General features: G+C 42.7%; 1 protein-coding gene across 1 annotated transcript in view; it reads right to left on the bottom strand.

The window, feature by feature from the left end:
* Positions 1-19,272, bottom strand: part of SHC4 (SHC adaptor protein 4) — a 141,335-nt gene extending 122,063 nt beyond the window's left edge. Inside the window, exon 1 of the mRNA XM_025389582.1 lies at positions 18,237-19,272. Coding sequence (XP_025245367.1) covers positions 18,237-18,821 — 585 coding nt within the window. The 5' untranslated portion in view covers positions 18,822-19,272. The remainder of the gene's footprint in view (positions 1-18,236) is intronic.
* Positions 19,273-21,880: the final 2,608 nt, after the last annotated feature.

Here is a 21,880-nt window from a genome sequence, read left to right on the forward strand (position 1 = left end):
GAAAGTATTACACCTAACAACTTCAAATGTCCTAAGCATTGCTAAGAATACAAAAATAAGCACCCAAAAACATCTAAAAATACTACTAAGTCAACACTAACGTTTATGCTTATGTTCTTCTCTTAGGAGAGCAACCCAGTCTTTCATTCAGAGCCCATTTACCCTTGGTTTCGATAACAGTGGTAACAGGTTGTCCTCTCCAGAGCTCAAGAGACCAAATTGAAATGTTGGGTCCTCCCAGAGACAGACTCACTCTGGAAAGCAAAAAGTGATAGCTGACTGAACAAAAGAAATCTGAAAAAGTATAAAAATATAGACAGATGAATTCAAAAAGCTCAACCATTTGGGAACCCAGACTTCAGGGGCAACCAACCATTGCATTCCATGACTGTTAGAATGAAGGCTCCATTTCCATCAGAAAAAAAAAAAAGGAGATTGAATTCCAATCAGTATCCACTTCTGGGTGTACATCCAAGAAAGTTAAAAACACATGTCTGCACGCCGGGTGCGGTGGCTCATGCCTGTAATCCCAGCACTTTGGAAGGCTGAGGCGGGCGGATCATGAGATGAGGAGATCAAGACCATCCTGGCTAACACGGTGAAGCCGTCTCCACTAAAAATACAAAAAATTAGCCGGGCGTGGCGGCATGCGCCTGTAGTCCCAGCTACTGGGGAGGCTGAGGCAGGAGAATCACTTGAAAATGGGAGGCAGAGGTTGCAGTGAGTCAACATGGCGCCACTGCACTCTAGCCTGGAAGACAGAGTGAAACTCCCTCTCAAATAAAAATAAAAAAAAAAAAAAAAGCATGTCTGCACAAAAGCTTACCCCTGAATGTTCATTATAGCACTATTCATAATAGCCCAAAAGTAGAAGCAACTCGAAGGTCCAGTAACTGGTGAATGGATAACAAAATGTGGTATCGCCATACAATGGACTATTATTCTGGAATAAAAAGAAGGGAAGAACTGACACATGCTACAACTTGATGAATCTCGAAAACACTGTGCTCAATGACAGGAACCAGACACAAAAGACCACATATTATATGATTCCATTTATAAGAAAGAGCCAGAAAAGACAAATCCATAGAGACAGGAAGTAGATTAGTCTCTGCCGGGAGTTGGAGGGGAAGAAGAGGGAGTGACAGCTAATGGTTCCAGGGTTTCTTTTTGGAGTGTTAAAAATGTTTTAAAACTAGACAGTGGTGATGGTTGCACAATTTTGTGACTATATGAAAAACAATTGAATTGTACACTTAAAAAGAGTGAATTTTACAGTATGTGAATTATAGCTTAATAAAACTGTTATAAAAATAAACCATAGAGCTAGAAAAAAACCTGACATTTACCTCCCAAATTTTTTTCAAACAGAATCATCTGTCTATGGAGAGAAAGAAGCATATACTCTTCATTATAAAGAGGTTTCCATGTAAAATACTACATTTTTAGAAGACTGACATCTAAAGGGAGAAACTTCAATTATCTGAAAAAGTCAATGATTGCCTGGTGATGTCAACTAAATGAGCTTTACTGTGTCAAGATTCTTACTGGTGAGTGTTGACAATGTCTGTGGGCATCTTATTCAGAAGAAATAGCTCCCTTCTCCCTCTTATCACTTAAACAGTTGGGTGATGACTCACAGAGTTTCTGCTCTTTCACTTGCTTAGAGTTGCTCAGTGTGTGTAGGAAGCATTAACTCACTAGCAGGTGAGCCACCTCAAACCTTTTTGGAAGTCAGCAGGGTATAAATCATAAATAAATATATTCCCCATGACTGTGCACATTACGCTTCCTGGAGGCCTCCAGAATCAATACTCACTGCTTGCCAGGGCCCAGGGGCCTCCCACAGCAATGCCCACGTCCTTCCTCATCCTTCCTCTTCCTTCTCCCTCCTCTTTCTCCTCCCCCCTCTCTTCCCCCCCTCTTCCTCCTTCTTTTCTTAAGTGATAGCCTAGTTGTAAAATCGATTCTTATATTTTCTGAAGAGAAATTTGGAGATTTATCACACATCCCAGGCCAGAATCTCTTTCACTTCTTTCATGTTGAGATTTTCACTGGATGACTGTTCCCCACTCCCTGCTTATCATCTTTCTTGCTCTCTGGGCAATGCATTTGGAACATTCTCTCCCTAGAACATTCCTATCACTGGACTAGGCACAGTGATATGGTGTTTGCCTTTATTTCACAGAACTTTGCAACTTATTGCTGCTTGTCACAAAAGATAAAAAAAAAAATTCAAGATTTAGTGTTGAATAAGAGTTTCTTTGTTTTTAAGTGAATAGTAGATATCTATTTCAGATGGATTAACGTTTTTTTAAACTCACCTCTGCATTTGAAAGGGTTGAGAAGAGACACTTGACATAACTTAGACAGGTCCTGAGAGTCCAGCATTATGTAGATAGGCTGGTGAGCGCCTATGAGCTATATAGAATGCTTATGCTGGGGGGGGGGGGGGAGTTAGTGGATGAAGCTTCAGTTAGAGCTACTCTGAAAATTTTTAGTCTTTTATTTCCAACTGTCAGTATTTCCAAGATACATATTTTTTCAAATCAAAAACTATTTCTAAGTATGTCTTCATTTGGCCAAAATGAGTATCTTTAACATCATTTCAGAAGCCAAAAGAAAATCAGCATGAAAACAGACCAGCCTCTGGCCAGGGTCCTCCAGCACCTCTGGGTCTTGTCTTTCAATAGAGGAATGGCTAGAAGTGTGACCCCTTCCCCAAGACACTCTCCTGCCACTGATGAATCAACAGGTACTGACATGCAAGGGTGCCCTGATCCACAAGAGAGAGAGAGGAAAAAAAAACACACACATTGCAGACGAGCATGCACAGTATAATTTTCATCTGTGTCAACAATTATATTTGTGTGTATATACAAATATGCAACACTTAGGAAAAAAGTCTGAAAGAATACAAAACAAGCTGTTAATAGTGCAATTAGCCCTCAAAAAGTCATTGCTTGTTATTCTTTTTTCTTCTCCTGACTCCTCTATTTAAGAAATACAAGTGAGAGAACAATCTCATTCACCAGGATCCTGGAGGCCTTTGAGTCCCTAGAAGCATTGGGTAAATAAGATCTAAAATATATCCACTTTGTGGGTAAAGTATCTTGGTTTTTGACAGTGTATTTCTAATAGTTAACATCATCACACCTGAGAAAGATATGTATTTTTTTTTCCAAATGACAAACAAAAGCTCTTGAAAAAAATTACACCTGCTTTTGTAACACCTTTTATTGCAATTTGTTTAATGTTTACAGTATGCTATGGAGATGCAAAGGGCCCTCTAGAAGATTGAGGTTGTTATCAAGAAAAACAAAAATCAGGACATCTTCACTTAGTCTTCAGCTGATAAAAACGTTGACAACAGTGGGAGAAACTCAAAACTCACACGTTTTGGCTTTCTTTATAAAGGGAAAGGCCATAGATGAGTTTCTAAATTTAAACCTCTATCCCCAGAGATACCCTTGTAGTTGCTGATTCAGTTTCATCTCATGAATACACAGGGTCTTGGATATTATTCTGCATGGGTAGCCAAGATATCTGTTATATTCCTAGCTGTGTTTTTTATTTCTAGGTTGCCCTGGGACACTCTCTATATATCATTTTCCCTGAACAGAAACCACTGTGAGAGTAAGTAGTAAGCACAACAGCATTTGTTAAATGCTCTTTGCTCTTCAAGGGCAAGATGTTGTTGTCAAGTTTAGTAGAAAGGCAATTGAATGTAAAATGGGCTCATTGATTAAAGCTATACGACATAGCATGTATATGTGATGATAGGAAACGCATCATGAGACATATCAACAAATCATGTTGCTGAATTGTTAACACAAAATTCAATACCATAAAACTCTGCTGACTGATTTCCAGTTGACAACTTGCTTCATGAAGCCAGCAGGCTACCAGTATGTCTATACTTTTGGCTGTGACTATTTGAATTGTGGGCCTACCAAGAATTCTGCTGTGTTTGTGCAATTGCAATTGCTGTATATGGCACCTGTATATTGCAATTGTAATTGCTATTGAAATCACATAATTGAAGTAGATATTCAACACACTGGGTTGGGCGCCGTGGCTCACGCCTGTAATCACAACACTTTGGGAGGCCGACACAGGAGAATCACTTGAGCCCTGGAGTTTGAGACCAGCCTAGGCAACATAGCAAGGCCCAGTCTCTACAAAAATTTTAAAAATTAGCCAAGCCTGGTGGTGTGTGCCTGGAGTTCCAGCTACTTGGGAGGCTTAGGTGGGAGGATGGCTTGAGCCCGAGAGGTTGAGGCTGCAGTGAGCCGTGACTGTACCACTGTATCCCAGCCTGGGCGACAGAGCAAGAACTTGTCTCAGAAAAGAAACACACACACACACACACAGACACACACAGATAACATATGAGTGTGGATTTGGATAAGGTAGCCATTCTATAAAAATAAGTCAACAGCTTTGGCAAAACTTAGGAAAGCAAGTTGCTTTTAAAAATAGTATTAAATTAAAAGTAGATAAGACTATTTTAAAAGACATATTTAAAAAATGAAACTGCTTCTGTAGTTTCAGATTGCTTTGAAGATGTCTCTAACTGCTCATCTCACTTTAAAGAAACTGAAAGGAGGAATGTGGATTAGGCACTAAGGTCAGAATTTATGCAAGAAGGATGAAAAGGGATGTGAATCATTGTATCTATAAAATTCAGAGAAAGAGCCTTGACCCTACAACACAAACGCACATTTATGTACGTTTAATTTAAGGGTCAAAAGTATATATGTAACATTTTTATTTTCCTTCTACAACGACAAGTCTCAATAGTATCAGAGAAGACGTCTTCTACTATATAATATTAAGAAACACTCCATTCACCACCTAAAATCTCTTTGCCTTAACAGGATGGTTGTTAGATAAGTGTCTCCAACTGCTTGGCTTGACCAAAAAAGTGTACACCAGCCCAGATGTTCTCCCTAACTCTGCCTGCCTGCTGGTCACCTCCCTCTCACCTAGATAACTCTGCCACCTCGAACTCAACATGTTGGGAATGGAGCCTCACCTGTTCCCTCTCAACACGGCTTGTCCTGTAGTCCTGTGTCTTCCACTGGCATCTCTCCCATCCCATCCTAGGCCATGCATCTCCAAGTTTTAGGCAGGCTGGACTGAATTCTACCCTCTCCCGTTACCCTCTTCATCAAATTATTCTTCCACGATATCGCTATCTCTTATGTCATTATCTCTATCAAGACCCTGATACACACACTTCCCATCTTGACTATTGCTGTAATCTCCTCTTAATGGGCTTCTCCACCTCCAGGCACTTCGTTCACCAGTGCAAATCCTCATGCCTCTGCTCAGACACCTAAACTTCTTAGGCTGATACTTAAGACTTGTTATAATCTGACTCAAATCTCAGCATTATTATCCACCATTCTTTGCCAAGCAACCTTTACTCTGGCTCAACTAAAATTGGTGACCTCCCTTGTGGATAGCCTATAGTTCCTTATCTATGTTCCTCACTTAGAATACTTTCAAAAAATTATGTATATGTAAATTTTTTGATATTATAATTTTATAATTATAAATATGAATTATATAATAATAATATATATTATATATAATTATTATATAATATATATTACATATAATTTTATAATGTATATAAATTATAAATTATACATATAATTTATATAATATATTAACATGCAGATTTATATTATGTATAATTTTAATATATAAAATATAAAATAGGTTAAATATGAAATAATATGTAACATAATATGTTAACAATATTAATATTCTGATATTAATATTGAAATATTTATTAATAATAAATAATATAAATATAATGAATATAAAAATACAATGTATTTTTAACATATGATAAATATATATTAAACATAATTTATATATAATATATTAGATATATAATTATATAATATGTTTATTTTATATTATATAATTTTATGTATATTACTTTCTATTATATAATTGTACTTATTTTTTATATATTTATATTATTATATATTTACTTTATATTATATAATTATATTTATTTATATTATTATATATAAAATTTATATATTAAATTTCATATGTATTTTAGATAATATATAAAATTATATGTATATATTCCCTATGGTTAAATTTCTAACCGATCACTAGGGACCATCTCAGAGGCCATCTCCCTAGGAAGCTTTCCTTGACTACTCAGCTAGAAGACATCTCTACCAGATAGAAGACATATCTACTTCATCACACTGATGTATCTGACTGTTTTCTATAGGCGTATATCATTTTCCACTTTGTATTATGATTATTGATCTCCTAGTTTCAAATGAAAGCTACAACAGCAGAGTTTCCCAATCTGTGTGCCACAGAATATTAGCTCCATAAGAAACTGATCAAATAAGTTTTAAAATGCTGCATACTAGAGCCCACACCTTAGAAACTGCAGTGGGGATGGAGGAAAATGGGAGTGTGTGAGGAATGTGCTAAGGGTGGAATTGACAGTTCATGATAAAAGGAGGCTGCGTGTGGCAAGACAGGGTGAGTGGTCTCGAATGGCTCCCAGACTTCTGACAACAGGGAGGCACTAGTCACTGAGTGGGCGGAGGTGACAGTAGAGGTGTGGGATATCCAATGGTGTGCTTGGGTTGTGATGGTTGGCGTTAATATCCTGGAGGAGGGTAGGAGTAGGAAGACAAAAGACCAAGCCCTGTGGTTCTTTCTCAGTTCTCATCTTCCTTGAACCCTCCATGGGTTTTGACATGGTTTTGACCAATCTCTCTCCTGGAAATTCTCTCCACCCTCTCCCTAGGTGACCTGTCTTCTCTCCATCCTGCTCCTCATACTGCCCATTCCCTTCCTCCCTTTCCATAGAACACCTAAATCCTAAATCCTGCTCTACCCTCTCCTTGTGGCAGCCTTGTACATTCCACGGGCCTTGATGACAACAACAACAAAAATAATTTCTCCCCAATCCTAACTATTCTATTTTTTGCTGGAGATTTCCACCTGGATGCTTTGGGTTCACCTTGAACACAGCAGGTGCACAATGGGATTCATCCCCAGCCCCATCCATCCTGCCCCCTCACTTTCCTGCCTGTGACCCATTTCTGAAGGGGTGAGAAGCTGGTAGCTTCTTCCTCCTTTAGGTGTCCCATCTTTCCCCTCTCTTCCTAGTGCCACCGCCTTTGTTACCACTCTGTTTTTCTTCTGGTTGCCTTTCTCCAGGCCCCTCCTCTTGCATCCTCTCTGAGCATTGCAGCCCATGTAAACTTCCTAAAGCATATCTCTGTGTTTCTCATTCCCCCCTTAAAAAAAATATCCAGTGGCTTTATGTTGAAAACCCAGCTTTTCAGGTACTATACAACCTTGTTGTATCAGTCCATCTTATTTTCCCTCTGATTTCCTACATATGCCTCTTGCACTCTTCAACCAAGTCAAACCGCTCACTGCTCCCCAAATACATCCTCCACTTTCCCACCTCCATGCCTTCACTTTGCCTAGGGTCTCTCTCCATCTCAGCCTATGGAAACGCTACCCATTTCTTAAAACTCAGGTAAGATACCTCTTCCTCCATGAAACTTTCTCTAATCATCTCAAGTGGAAGGTGTGCCCTTTCTTCTCTGAACTCCCATAATCCTTCATTGGTATCACGTTGGTTTCATTTATTGTAACCTAACATTTATTATAGTAATTTATGTGGACATCCTTGCTTTACTTTCCTACTACACTTCCTTATGCAAGAATTATGTTTCATTCACATAATGTAGTGGAAAGGGCACTGGCTCGGGAGTAAGGAGATGTGAAATTTAGTCTTTGCTCTGCTGCCGATGAGCCCTGTGACCTTGGAGAGCTTAACTCACCATGAAACAGAACTTTGTAGTCTAATGTATCAGATGAGTTCTAAGTCCAGGGTTAAAGGAACCAAGCTGAGAGGGACGTGGGAGGGACAATGGCATTTCAAGGAGCCAGGATTGGCATTAGGTTAAAAAAAATTAAGTTTGAATTATGCATTTCACCACTTCCCAATAAATGATTCATCTATATAATAAATTATTCTCTGATGATATTGAGAGTAAAAATCCAATTTCTGGGGTTATCCTTAAAGCACATGGGTTTTTCAAATCTCCTGCCTTCTGGAATGTCAACCCCTCTAACTAGAGGAAGTTTTCAACCCCAAGACAGGCTCTGCTCTTAAAATTTACTTGTAAATTAGTTGTTAAAAATATTAATGCATTTCCCTGTGGAAATGAAGGTACTGGTAACAGTAGGATACCATGATTAAGATACAAAGCTATTTGCACAGCAAAAGAAACTATCAACAGAGTAAACAGACAACCTACAGAAAGGGGGAAAAGTTTTGCAAACTATGCATCCAACAAAGGTCTAGTACTCACCATCTATAAGGAACTTAAATTTACAAGAAAAAAACAAACCCATTAAAAAGTGGGGACAAGACATACATGAACAGACACTTCTCAAAAGAAGACATCCATGTGGCCAACCATCATATGAAAAAGTCTCAACATCACTGATCATTAGAGCGATGCAAACCAAAACCACATGCCATCTCACACCAATCAGAATGGTTATTAAAATATCAAAAAATAACAGATGCTGGTGAGATTGTGGAGAAAAGGGAATGCTTATACACTGTTGGTGGGAGTGTAAATTAGTTCAACCATTGTGGAAGACAGTGTGGCGATTCCTCAAAGATCTAAAGACAGAAATACCATTCAACCCAGCAATCTTATTACTGGGTGTATACCCAAAGGAATATAAATCATTTTATTATAAAGACACATGCGTGTGTATGTTCACTGCAGCACTATTCACAATAGCAAAGACATGGAATCAACCTAAATGACCATCAGTGATAGACTGGATAAAGAAAATGTGGTACATATATACCATGGAATACTATGCAGCCATAAAAAAGAATGAGATCATGCCCTTTGCAGGGACATGGATGGAACTGGAGGCCATTATCCTTAGCAAACTAATGCAGGAACAGAAAACCAAATACTGCATGTTCTCACTTATAAGTGGGAGCTACATGATGAGAACACATGGACATATAGAGGGGAACAACACACACTGGGGCCTATCAGAGGGTGGAGGATGAGAGGAGGGAGAAGATTAGGAAAAATAACTAATGGCTACCAGGTTTAATACCTGTGTGATGAAATAATCTGTACAACAAATCCCCATGATGCAAGTTTACCTATGTAACATGTACCCCTGAACTTAAAATAAAAGTTGAAAAAAAAAAAAAAAAACACTGTGTAAAGCAAACTACAACAGTGGAGTTGACATGTTGGACTCCCATTTCAATACTGACGCTTGCTACTTACAAGCATCAAGGCCAGATAATGGACCTCTCTTGGTGTCAGTTTCCTCCCCATCCACCCACTCCACAGGGTCATTGTGAGGTAATTGATGCAAGCTTCCTGCAACATACACAGAGCTCAACAAATCATAGCTATTATGTTAATGAGAATGTGATGTTGTGTTCCTATATTTCCAAACAAATGCTAATAAAATCTCATATTTCCATCCCCCTCCACAGAAAAAGAAACTAAGCTAGCCTGTCAATGCCATTTAGCCCGAGCGCCCCTGGGTTAAGGTAGAATCTGTCCTAATGTGGACATTCTTGATATATGAGTTGCTCATAGCAACATATGGCTCATGTGGTCCACGTTCATCCCATGACCTGAGATCCTGATATGGAAGCCACAGGAGTACTGTTTGGGTGGAAAGTGGCGTGAACTACAATTTTTAGAGAATCTGTAGATTTTAAAGAGGGGAAAGAAGAAAATGAGAACATTTAGAAGTGGCTTAGATTAGATTTACAGGAACCACTGAGCAGTTGTTTATTTTTCCATTTAATATTGCCTCCTAATCTACATGCCTGGTTCATACACTTCATCCCACTGGCTCAAGGTTTCTCAGCATCAGCACTTTTGACGCGTTGGGCCTCACAATTCTGTGTTCTGGGAGCTGCCCTGGGCCTTGCAGGCTGTTTAGCTGCATCCTGCCCTCCAGCCACTAAAGGCCAGTAGCACTCACCTCCCCTCCCAGTTATGACAATCAAAAACGTCTCCAGACATTACCAAATGTCCCTTGCGTAGCAAAATAATTCCCAGTTGAGAACCATTGCTCTGACTGGACTCAGCAGACATTCCCAAATCTTCTCTGCTGCAGAATCACATAAGGAGTTTGCCAAAAATGCAGGTTTCTGGGCCCCAGCCTCAGACATACTGGTCCAATAAGTCCAAGATGGGGACTGGGAATCTGCATTTTTAACAAGCATTTTTAACTGATACAGGTGGTCCTCAGCAAACTTTGGGAAACGTTACAATAAAGAGTCAGTGAAGTAAATAAACATCTTTCCAAAATGCAGATGCTTTTCGCTGTGCTGCACCAGAGGAGCAGGGGACTAGCGGATAAACATTAGGCAGCTTTAGAGAAGGCAGGCAGGCCCTCCCTGGTGAGCAGCACAAGGCAAGACTTAGGGAAGAAAGCTCTGCCAGGGTGGCGCTGCTGGCCAGGAGAAAGTATGCCAAAGGAATGCGGGGAAATGCCAAAACCAAGTTTAGTCTATCCTGAGTTTTTGGCCCAGAGGCACCCCTAGGTTACTGAAAATCCATTCTCGTCCTTCCACTTGGGACCTACTATGAGACAGGCTCTGTGCTAAGCTTTTTACATACAGTTTGTTATTTTATCCGCTCCCTAACTATGAGAAGGCTTATCAAGTTTTAGTTACATTTCTCTGGGAAATTTCATATCTCAAAGAACTGATGTACAAATTAACTCTTCACCCACAATCTCTTCATGAAACAGGAACAGCCTGTACTAATCCTAGAGTTCTACTACCCTTAAAAACTCTTTGTAACATTGTTAAATGAGAAAAAGCTCCTGAGCTGAGAAGGCAGGATCCCTGTCTTGGGTCTCACGCAGCCCCCAGTACTCTTTGTCCCTTTGCATAAAAGAAAGACGTCCCAGTATGTTTACCCAGGAAGAAGACGTTCTCAGCTTCCTTCCCACATATTCTGAGTGGACAATGAAAGACAAAGGGGCTAGAAATGTCTTCACATTCCAATGCCACTGGTGGGTGTGCAAACCTAGCCACCTTCAGATGCAGATGCATGATGTAAGTGAGTGAAGCTGGGTGGGGAGGGTGGGGCAGCCTGTATGCATCATTTAGATCACCCTCCTGGTGATGGAACTGTCATATTGGGATCCAGGCTTGGTTCGGTCCCTCCATATGATAACACTGTATTGGCTTCAGAGTAATATGAACGTGGAAATGAGAGGAAGCCATATTGGGGAAATGACCGTAAGGTCATTAAGGTTGCAGCAAATGAATGAAATGGGAGCCAGTCCATACATGTGGTAACAAGTCCTGGCCCAACATGAACCCACAGCCATCCACAGGGACCTCCTTAATCAAAAGGTTGAAACTGGCCAAGCCAGTGCTCTTTGGGCTCCTTGCCACTCTTCTATGCTCCCTCTTTTCTTCTCACTGCTATTTTAAGACAATTTTCCTATTAGAAAGAAGTTTTTGTAATTATCTTTCTAAAAAGCACACCCAGCATTTTAATCATGTAGAGGCATTTGGTGTAGCACATTTAGTTCAGAGAGTGGGGGAAGATGAAGCAAGATGGAGGTAGAAAATACAGTGCTGTACACAGAACTAGGAACTCTTGTCTGGGTTCCACCACTGGTAGATGTGTGGCTGGGGGCAAGTCACTTCACATGTCTGAGCCTTAGTTTCCTCAGCTGCAAAATGAAGTGTGTGGACTCACTGATCTCTAAGACTCTTCCTTGCAGTTAAGGCTCTAGTGTAGAGGGGCATGGAAGGACTGGACCAATCAAGGGATATGTGAAGGTCTAGAGAGAACAGGGGAATGGGTCAAACCTGCCAGGTTTTCTCTAAGTTCTAGCAGAATCTACTTCCACATCTACTCCAAGAAAGACATAGGAAGGAAAATATAATACCCTCAAAGCCAAGGCAACAGTTTTAGCTGGAATTGTTTCCTTCCATCCATACTACCTCCTTCTCAACCACCAATAACTTAGAAAAGAAGGAAATTTACAGAGGCAGAAAGCCATTTCCCTTCACTGTGGGTACCTGAGCGACCCAGCTCTGGCTTCATTGTGTAAACCATGGGACTGTCTTTCCAGGAGTCTCCTGGAGTTACAAATCTCCCTCTTTCAAGGTTAGAGTTACCAGGCTATGTGTGTGGCAAGGCCTTTTTTACTTGGCTCTTTTGTCCAGAGAAAATAGAGAAGGCTTAATTTCTGTCGCTTCTGCAGTCCTCCTGTTGGACACCAAGTCTAGTCCGACCTAACTGGCCAGACACGTGAGGAATGAATGCCATGTTCCCACAATCCCATCCACTATCACTCACCTCTTCCAACCCTGGCCTGCCCCTGAGCTAGCCCACGCTTCACCCCTCCCTGGAATCCTACTCTTGGATGCTGTTCTACCGCCCTCCATCTCTCTGAAACTTACTGCCTCCACCCATGCCAGTATAACACCCTCCTTTCTGCCTTACTGGTGAAGCCAGCTCAGTGTTAGCAAGAGGGTGCTAAAATAGAATTGAATGCATCCCTGAAGGACATTCTTTCTCTTCTCTGCTAACACAAAGCAGATAAACATTATTTCCTCAAGGTAACTCTTTCTAACCAAAAGAGATCCTAATAGTAAGGGGGTTCAAACAGGCAGGAAAAAATACCTGGCGCCTCAGGATTTTAAGCAGCATTTGTTCAAACTTCTTCTTCTTCTTCTTCTTTTCTCTTTTTTTTTTTTTCTTTGAGACAGAGTCTCGCTCTCTTGCCCAAGCTGGAGTGTAGTGGCACGATCTCAGCTCACTACAACCTCCACTTCCCAGGTTCAAGCAAACTTCCCACCTCAGCCTCCCAAGTAGCTGGGAGTGCAGGTGCACGTAAACATGCTCGGCTGATTTGTGTATTTCTAGTAGAGATGGGGTTTCACCATGTTGGCCAGGCTGGTCTCGAACTCCTGACCTCAAGTGATCTGCATGCCTCGGCCTCCCTAAGTGCTGGGATTACAGGCGTGAGCCACCGTGCCTGGCGGAAACTTCTTTCTTCTTTTAAATATGAGAAAATGAGGCCCACAGAGGTGAAGTGACTCACCCAAAGTCACACAACTTAGTGTCAGAGCCCTTACTTTAATACAAGTCTTCAAATTCCTAGACCTGTCATCTCCTATGGAAAAGCTACTTGAGGTAGACATAACATTTGGTACTGTGGACTACATCTAGTCTAGACAATAGATGATTGATAATACTAGTTTACTGGCTCAGTGATAAGAAACCTTAGACAGAAGATGGATGGTAAGAGTATACTGTGGGATTTACAAAGGAAGTAAAGAAAATCTTTCAACACAAATTTCTATTTGCACACAAAGATGATGAGCTTGATACCCAAGAAGGCCTATGTGAGCAAACACATTGCAATAAATGTTCTTGGGGACTGTTTTGGGTTGAATTTTGTCCACCAAAAAAGATACGTCCAAGTCTTAACCCTCAGAACCTGAGAGTGTGACCTTCTTTGGAAAGAGGGTCTTTGCAAATGTCATCAAGTGAAGATGAGATTAATCTAGATGAGAGTGAGTCCTAATCCAATGACTGATGTTCTTATAAAAAAGAGGGAAATTTGGCCATGGACACACAGAGAGAATGCATGTGAAGACAGAGGCAGAGACTGGAGTGATGCACCTACAAGCCAAGGAGCACCAAGAATTGCTGGCAATTACCAAAAGCTAGAAGAGACAAGAAAGAGCTCTAAGAATCCCCCCCTAGAGCTTTTAGAGACAGAGTGACTTGGCTGATAATCTTGATTTCAGACGTCTAGCCTCAAGAACTGTGAGAGAATTGATTTCTACAGTAGTAAGCCACCCGGTTTGTGGTACTCGTTACTGAAGCCCTAGGAAACCAATACAATCTAGGAAACAGTTGGCTGGGCTGGGCTGAAGTGAAGAGACTGAAATCACTCACATGGATATGACAAGGCAAGTTCCGTGGGCTGGTGCTATGATGAGGCTATCCTGCACAGTGTGGCCTTTCATCTATGTTACTCCATTCCCATACTTCAGAGATTGCCCGTCCTGCTTGGAGTCAAGTGAGAGGTTGGGAAGAGGAGAAACGTTGGAGTGAGACACACCTGGATAGGAATCCTCAGTCTGCTACTTACTAGTTGTGAAGTATCCTGTGGATCACAAACACCTGGGCTCTCAGTGGCCTCACCTGGAGAACACAGCCTTCCTCAGGGGGTTGTGGTGAGGGCCACTGCAGTTACCTGCCACAGCTCGTCGGGGTTGGTTTCTTTGCCTCTGCTTTATTACGTCTTTGAGCCAAGTTCAGAGGTGGAAAGGAAACTGACATTTTAAACACCTCCCGTATGAGAAAGGAACCCTTCATTCATTAAACACTGGTGCTGCGAGGGCTTTCAAGCCAATTCCCTCATTTAAAGAGGAGAACACTGTCACGGTGTAGATTTTCCACATTCCCCACTACATTGGGCACCTGGGAGACCTTTAAATGAATGTCTGCTGATGGATGAATGGACTTGGAAAGGCCTCTAAAGAAAACAGACTTAGTCTTATGAGGAGAATGAAGTCATATTTGACACCATTTAATGGGCTTTGCCCACCTCACTACTTTGCCCAGACTGGGATCTCACTGTCCTATTCCTGGCTCAATATCTTTCAAAGAATGGTTAGGCCCCCTTCCCTGAGAGACCTTCGGGGGGTCCAAAGTCTGAGTTTAAATTAAAGTTACTCAAAACAGGTGCTCAAGATTCATAAAGTGTTTTCAGCTGTATAATTGATTCTACATCATAAGACCAAACGAGCCATTTTTTAAAAAGAATATTTAACCCAAAGTCAACTCTAGCTTAGTGCAGATGGAAAATATAGTCCTTATTGTAAAGAGAAAAGATGCAAGAAAACAAAATAAAGAGTAGCTATAACAATTCCACTTTTTACCCAAAAGGAATAACTTCCATTCCCACCCAAGCTACTGCCTTTTTCACTTACCCCACTTTATCGCTCTCCATAGCACTTATTACCATCTGAAATAGTATATTTTTTCATTTATTCAATTGAACCTATCTCCACTCACTGGAGTGGAGATATATCACAATGAGTCAGACCTCTTTTGTTTACTGATGCTTAGAAGTGATTCGTTTTGTTCATAGATGCCCAGTGCCTAGAACAGTTACTGCTGCATAATTGATTCATAATGCAATTTGCATATTTGTATTATTTGTTGAATAAATGGATGAATGGATTAGTGAATAAGTTGGGGCAGGGAGAGGAACAGTCACATGATATGGATAAGAAGGTAGAATATTAAGTGGCCTTTTTCCTGTAAAATTTGCCCCTAAATCCACCAGCCCTGTGTCAACTAGCCATTAAGATCATCTTTCTCTCAGTTCTCTCCTCTGAATCCATTATTACCAAGCAAGGTTTGATTTAAATGTTTTAACGTGCTTTTCCCTACAGATGGGAATACAGAGTTCACAAGTTTGGTTCATTTGGTATGATATTTTTACTGTAAATTAATAGCTTGGCATTCATTTTCAAAATTGGTTCACATCTCAAAAGAATTCTGAGTAACAGAACAACAACCAGCATGGAAACTTGTGGTGAAGACAGGTGAGAATGGCACACAGGAGATTTGGGCTCTAGATCTCACTCTGCTTTAACTCACCTGTGTGGCCTTTGAAAAACCCCTTCTCTGGGGTTTGGTTTCACCATAAAGGAATTGACCTTGATAACTTCTGAGTCTCTTCCATCTTTCAAAGTTAGGATTCTATAAAACTTAATAAAGTAAGTTCTTTCACGTATTTTGACTTCATAAGAGATGTCATTAGCTTGTATTGGATGTCACAGATATTGGCAATCTTGTGAGGTTCATTTGGGTCATGGGGTCGGCACTTTTTCTGGGGTCAGTGATTATTGCCATAAGAAGACAGACGGTGGCCACATTAAAAATCTAAAACGCCAGAGGAGCCAATCCCTAGGGAAACTGGAGATCACATAGCAACTCTTTTCACATTTAAAATTGTACAGGTGTGTGGGTGTGGAGAGGTTGCAGGAGGTACAAGAGGAAAGGAAAGCTGAGGCAGAGGCTAGAGGATGTGTAGGTGACAGTAAGGCAGGTGCAGAGAGCCCAGGTTTGGAGAGTCACTCGTTTTCCCATGAGGGCCTGGCACACACCTAATCTTGACAAATGAGAATATGCCTGTGAACTCTGAGTAGAAACATGAAAGTATTTCCATTATGTGCCATGTCACTGTGGGGGAGGGCAAGAGCTGCATGTCCCATACATTTATTTGCTTTAGAGGTTTTAGTTACCCATTTGCCAGGACTGCCCAAGCCTGCTCTCTCTGTAACCCTTCCAGTGTTTACTATTTGGCCTTCCTTGAGATCCTAATTGTCTGTTTGTAATACAGTTATTGGGCTAGCTCTGTATACCTTCAGATCAGACATCTCACCTGAGTGCTAGTCTTATATGACTGTCTACCTACATACTAGCATTATTTAGAGATCATTACATTAAATTTAATATGTCAAAAACAAACTTAAAACGAGTCCACTTCCTAATTTTCTCTGCTTCAGTCATTGGCATCACTGACGTCATTCCGAGACTTCAATTTGAAAGGCTTTTCTTCACCCTTTACAACTCTCCATCAATAATCTTCACGACCCCAATAAACAACAATGGTAACAAACCAATCTACCCACTGCTCAATAAATGTTCGCTATTCTATTATTTATATTAGGATCTGAAATAATCTGCTTAATCTCCCAGGGTTGTTGAGGTTTCTCTCATTCTTCTCTCACAGAATGGCTTACCATTCACCTCCTTTCTCTCCTCTCCACCTTAATCAGTGTTCTCATTCCCTCATACCTAAACTCTCAGAGTATCTTTCTTACTGCCCTCCAAGTCTCTAATTTTTCCCTGCTTCAATCCATGTCAAATAAATCAACCGACTGGTCTTTTAAAAATTACTTTCAGCAAGTCATGCCCTACAAACCTAGGAGGATTCGCATTTACCAGTCAGAGTGTTTATAATCTCCTCATTCGGCATTTAAGAGCTTCGGTCAACTTCGGTCTCTCAAGCTACTCGTGATCTCTATTTGTCTTTATTCAACTCATACTTGTTTGAGAACTACCCCAGCCCCTCCCTCAGTCCCCCAGTATTCTCCAGCATTCCCCTTGCTTTTCCATAAGGCCCAGCCTGTGTGGTGCTCCCCTGCAGCCACCACAGTGACTTTGCTCCTATTCTTGGCCTACCAGGAATTTCCTCCTTTCTGCCAACCCGGATTTGACATTTCTTCCAAGATTCATCTTCTCCTGAGGGTTCCCCATGTGAATGAATCCCAGATCACAAAATCGTTCCTTTTTTCTGAATTCCCTCAGCATTCTCATATTAGCTATCTATTGCTAAGTATTATTATCTTAGTATTTCGCATGTATTCATTGATCTCCCTCATTGAAATCTGAGCTCCGAAAGGGCACAGGCCAAATCTTCATTTGCCCAAATCTTGATCGAGCAAGGACAGATGCAAGGCCAGCAAGGACCTTGATTTTGCCCATAGCTCATGGACAAGGCCTAGTTGCTGCAGCGTAGGCAGTAAAGGCAATAAATGTGCACTGGAGAGCTAAGACTAGCTCCTAGCACAAGGTTAGAGACTCAGACATGTTTTGAGAAGTGTTTGCTAAATGCTGAAATAAATTTTTAAAGAATAATTCAAGCCCCTTAAACACCATGTGTTTCTATAGCACAGAAGTCTTTACTGTATTCATCCAAAATACAATGGCCAGTATAACCTACCAACTCTCAATCACTGATCAGATTTGAAGTCCTTGACTCTTTTTGGCCAGAATACTAGGTCCAGTGGGGACAAAGTGGTGCCATCAGCTGCCTCTATCAGAACTTGCCTCTACACCTGCCAAGTACCCACAGGTTCATGTCCTACAAGTTAGCACCAGTTCATGTCCTTGAACCAAAGGCTGCCTGACTCCAGTACAAGTCAGATAGTTGTAGGGACATTTGTAAACCCAGCTCCCCTCCCCCTTGGTCCAGTCGAATCATGTCCTGTCCAAACACAGAACCCGGGTAGGTAACGTTAGACCCCTTGCAGAAAGCAGAGAAGATGCCCCCTTCCACAGAAGTTCTTAGAAAGAGTGCAGAGAGGAAAATGGACTTACCCTCACACAGTAGTTCATGCCCATCCCCAACAGGTGCTGTAGAAAGTGCCTGTCCTGCCTGCTCCTAAGGGGTGGCTCCCCAGGGCCAGGAAGCGGGCACGAATCAGGGGTTAGGGCGGTTGCCCTGTGGCCCACCAGGTCCGGCTGCGGTGGAGGTGCAGTCCCAGACCTACTTAGACTGGTTTCTGGGGAAGAGGGACTGCTGGAACCTGGGTCCCGGCTTTCCTGGAGCTTCAGCCGAGGCACCTCTTTGGTACCCAGGCAAAAGTTTTTCAGACTCAGCAAAGTGGCCGGGTTGGCCAGCTTCATGCTCGCCATGCGGGGGATCAAGGTGCACAGTGGGGTGGGGCTCTCCTGCGACGGCAAGGCGGCATCTTCAGCCGGCAGGTGAGGTGCCAGGGCGGGGTGGGGAGGCTGCGGTGAGCCCTTGTTCCCGACCGAGCCTCCGGAGCTACCTTCGTCCAAGGACGTGATCGACTCGTTCCGAAAGCGGCTGTACTTGGCCCTGTGCAGCATCCCGGGGTGCCCGAAGAGTCCTACATACAGCACGAGTCCTGCCAGGCTGTCCTGGCTGCGTTCTCGCATAGCCTTGGCAGTGCTGAAACAGGATACTGTTGCATAAATCGCCTCGTCGTCTGGTAGATAAACGGTGCAGACATCAAACGCCTCAACGCCCGATGCAACTCGCAGCAGCCACCTCTCCAACTCTGCTCTCGAGCTCGCCCACCTCGGCTCCCGGCCCCTTAAGGGTGACAGCCCAGCGGGGAAACGCCTCCCCTGCTCTGATTTCAGTCCCTCCCTGGCCCAGGCAGAGGCACCAGTGTTCTCGCCTTGGAATCCTTGTCGGGAGAGCCTAGACCCAGGCTCCCGGCGGCGGTGGTCGCTCACGGCCAACTCTTAGGCACAGAACCCGGGCGAGCGCCGGCCAGGGGGCCCCGACGCATCACTAGCCTTGCAGGAGCCTAGTAGAAATATTTAGCACCCCACTCCCACCCTTACCCCAGCGTTCTGTTCTGCACACAGGAACTTTCGAACCTGCTCCCTTCGGCTCCCACAGGGCGGGGCAAATGACTGGCCTATTAACCCTTTATTTGTTCCAGTGATTGTTCATTTAAAAAGAAAAAAAAAATTGTATCTATGAGCCAAAGGCCCTTCTGCCTGGGTTCGTTGATTCCGAAGGCTGCCCTCTCTTGGAAGATCTTGTCTTGCATCGTTCTGGGCCACCAGCCAGGAGTACTACTGACGGGCGCTGCTCCGCATTGTTTCACTGACTTGTGATGGGTCCGTGTTCCTCAGATCCCCTCCCAGCCTGCCTACCCTCGCTCAGAGCTTCCCTCCCTCCTGGGCTCCTCTCGGAGCTTTTTTCAGAAGCCCATTTGCAGCCGAAAGCTGAGATGTGCAGGATGATACGCAGCGTGTTGAAATTTTTATGAATGAACTTTGCCGAATGAATTTCTCTGTGTGTGTGCAAGCTAATAAATCTGTGAATGAAGCTGAGAATAGCTGTAATTGACTGACGGTCTCAGAGGTGCTTGGTTTTTATCCAATCAGGAGGCAGCTTGATGACTCATAGACCATAAATATACTAAACTAGTAGCCGAGAGAAATAAAGCTAGCGGGAGAGGAGGGACACATTTTATTTTGTGGTATCTGATGAATGAGTTAAAAGGAAAGGCAATCTTTACTACAGATCATTAGCTGGGGAGCAGCAGGTTAAAAGATCTATTTTCTTTCTTGTTGAGATGGCCGGGAGGGCAGAGCAGAGGAGCTAAAAATTAGACCCATTGTTCCAGGGATATTAGGACATATGGTTCACAACTCCTGTGGGAAGCCATGATGCATTTTTCTTAGAAACATAGTTCTTTTTTTATTGATTGTTGGTTCCATCTTCCGTCTGGTGCAACTTCCTGTACCTATCAAATGTATCCTGAAGACATGATGACAACTGCAAAGGCTTAGCACACAGGAAGCCAAAACCAGAGCTGGGAAAAGAAAATGCAGGTTCTTCAGGAATGGAGAAGAGGAAACTGCTGAAACACCGGGGGTGTGGGGTGTCAGGGTAGGGTGGAAATCACACATAGGAAGAGATGAAGAACTCTCAGAAAAGATTGCACTACTCCGTGGTTCAAGGCTTTGTCATCTGAAATTGTTCGTTAATTAAAAAATTAAGACAAACTGGCAACCAAAGGAATCAAGGGTGCCACCTTCATTATCTTATTGACCCTAACGCTGCATTAGGCTCATGTATATTGATGACTTTGGGAGCCTGAGCTCCCTTGGGATCCAAACTCAGGCTCTGAATTAAATGGTTGAGAGTGACCAGTGAAAGCAGCATCCTCCTCTCAAGCTCCCTGCTCCCCCAGGGAGATAATGCACCTATCTGCATCCCTTCTGCCAAGGCTGTTCAGACGTTTCTTTACCTGGAAAGGCTTTTCTGCGTCTTCATAAATCTTCCCTTCAACCCTAGCTGACCTCCTTTTCCCTCCCCTACATCTCCTCCTGCAAAACTGAGGGAAGTAGCTAAATCAGTTGGACCCCACATCCCTAGGGCTGAGGAGACAGGCTCTGGACAAGATTATTTACCTCTTATTCCTCCTCATTCCTCATCTGCTTTCTTCCTCTCATTTTTCTTGCCTTCCCCTGGGTCCCTGCCTTGCTTCTGCTATGCTGTGATGACCTCATCACATGCTTCCTTTAGAAAGTTACTTTACCTCTCCGTGGTTGAATGTCCTCATAGGTCGGCAGCAGCCACCTAATGGGGGTGTTATGAGGGCTTATGAATAATCCTCATCCCTGTAAAGTCTTGGCCCAATGCTCCACACAGTGCCTATCTCACTAAGTACCCGTGGGCAGTATGAGAAAATGGCCATTGGAACCAGAGCTGCCTCCCCCTAAGATCATACTCTTACCCCTCACACTGCAGAGTTTATATCATTCTAAGCAACTAAAAAGAAAAATTAGTACAACGTGGGAGAAGCCAAGAAAGCCAACATTGTCCAAAGAAAACAGTTTTTTAAATCAGCTGGGCCTGGAGAAGGCTGGAAAGGACAGGGGCCTGCCTGGCTGATAGGAATCCTCACAGAGGATTCCTGCAGGATGGGGTGTCCAGGGGAGCCAGCTCATCTAGGTAGGCACGGTGCTGGCCAGACTCCAGGAGCTCAGACCAGTCTACATTCCTCAGAAAGCCTGAGTCCTGGGCGGGTTGGGGGTTGCGAAGTGGGACTAGGTAAGGTAAGAAAGCAGTCATGGCCATTGTGGGCTCTTTCTCTTCTGAAAGCCTGGAGACTTCGGCTCTCCTGGGTAGCTCTGCCACAGCGTTTTATGAGGATGAAAGAGACCAGATCCCCAACTGGGAAGTGGGCAATAGCCTCTAGGCTGAGCCTGCCCAGCTGGACCATTCTCTCAGTCCTAACAGCCCAAGAGAAGGCTCATTGATTGAATTGCTTTTCATTCTAGGTAGATGGCTGGGCAAGGCAGATGGTTTGCTTTTTTCAAGGCATTAGAACATCCTCTTCAATTAGTAATGATTAAAACAATATTAATAAGAGCTACTATCTGTGGAACACCTGACAGTTTACCTACATTCTGGTTCAATTATTATAACAAATTGTGGAGGCTGGGATTGTGTTCCTCACTGCCTTACA

The sequence above is a fragment of the Theropithecus gelada genome, chromosome 7a (assembly GCF_003255815.1).
Source record: "Theropithecus gelada isolate Dixy chromosome 7a, Tgel_1.0, whole genome shotgun sequence".
NCBI lineage: Eukaryota > Metazoa > Chordata > Mammalia > Primates > Cercopithecidae > Theropithecus > Theropithecus gelada.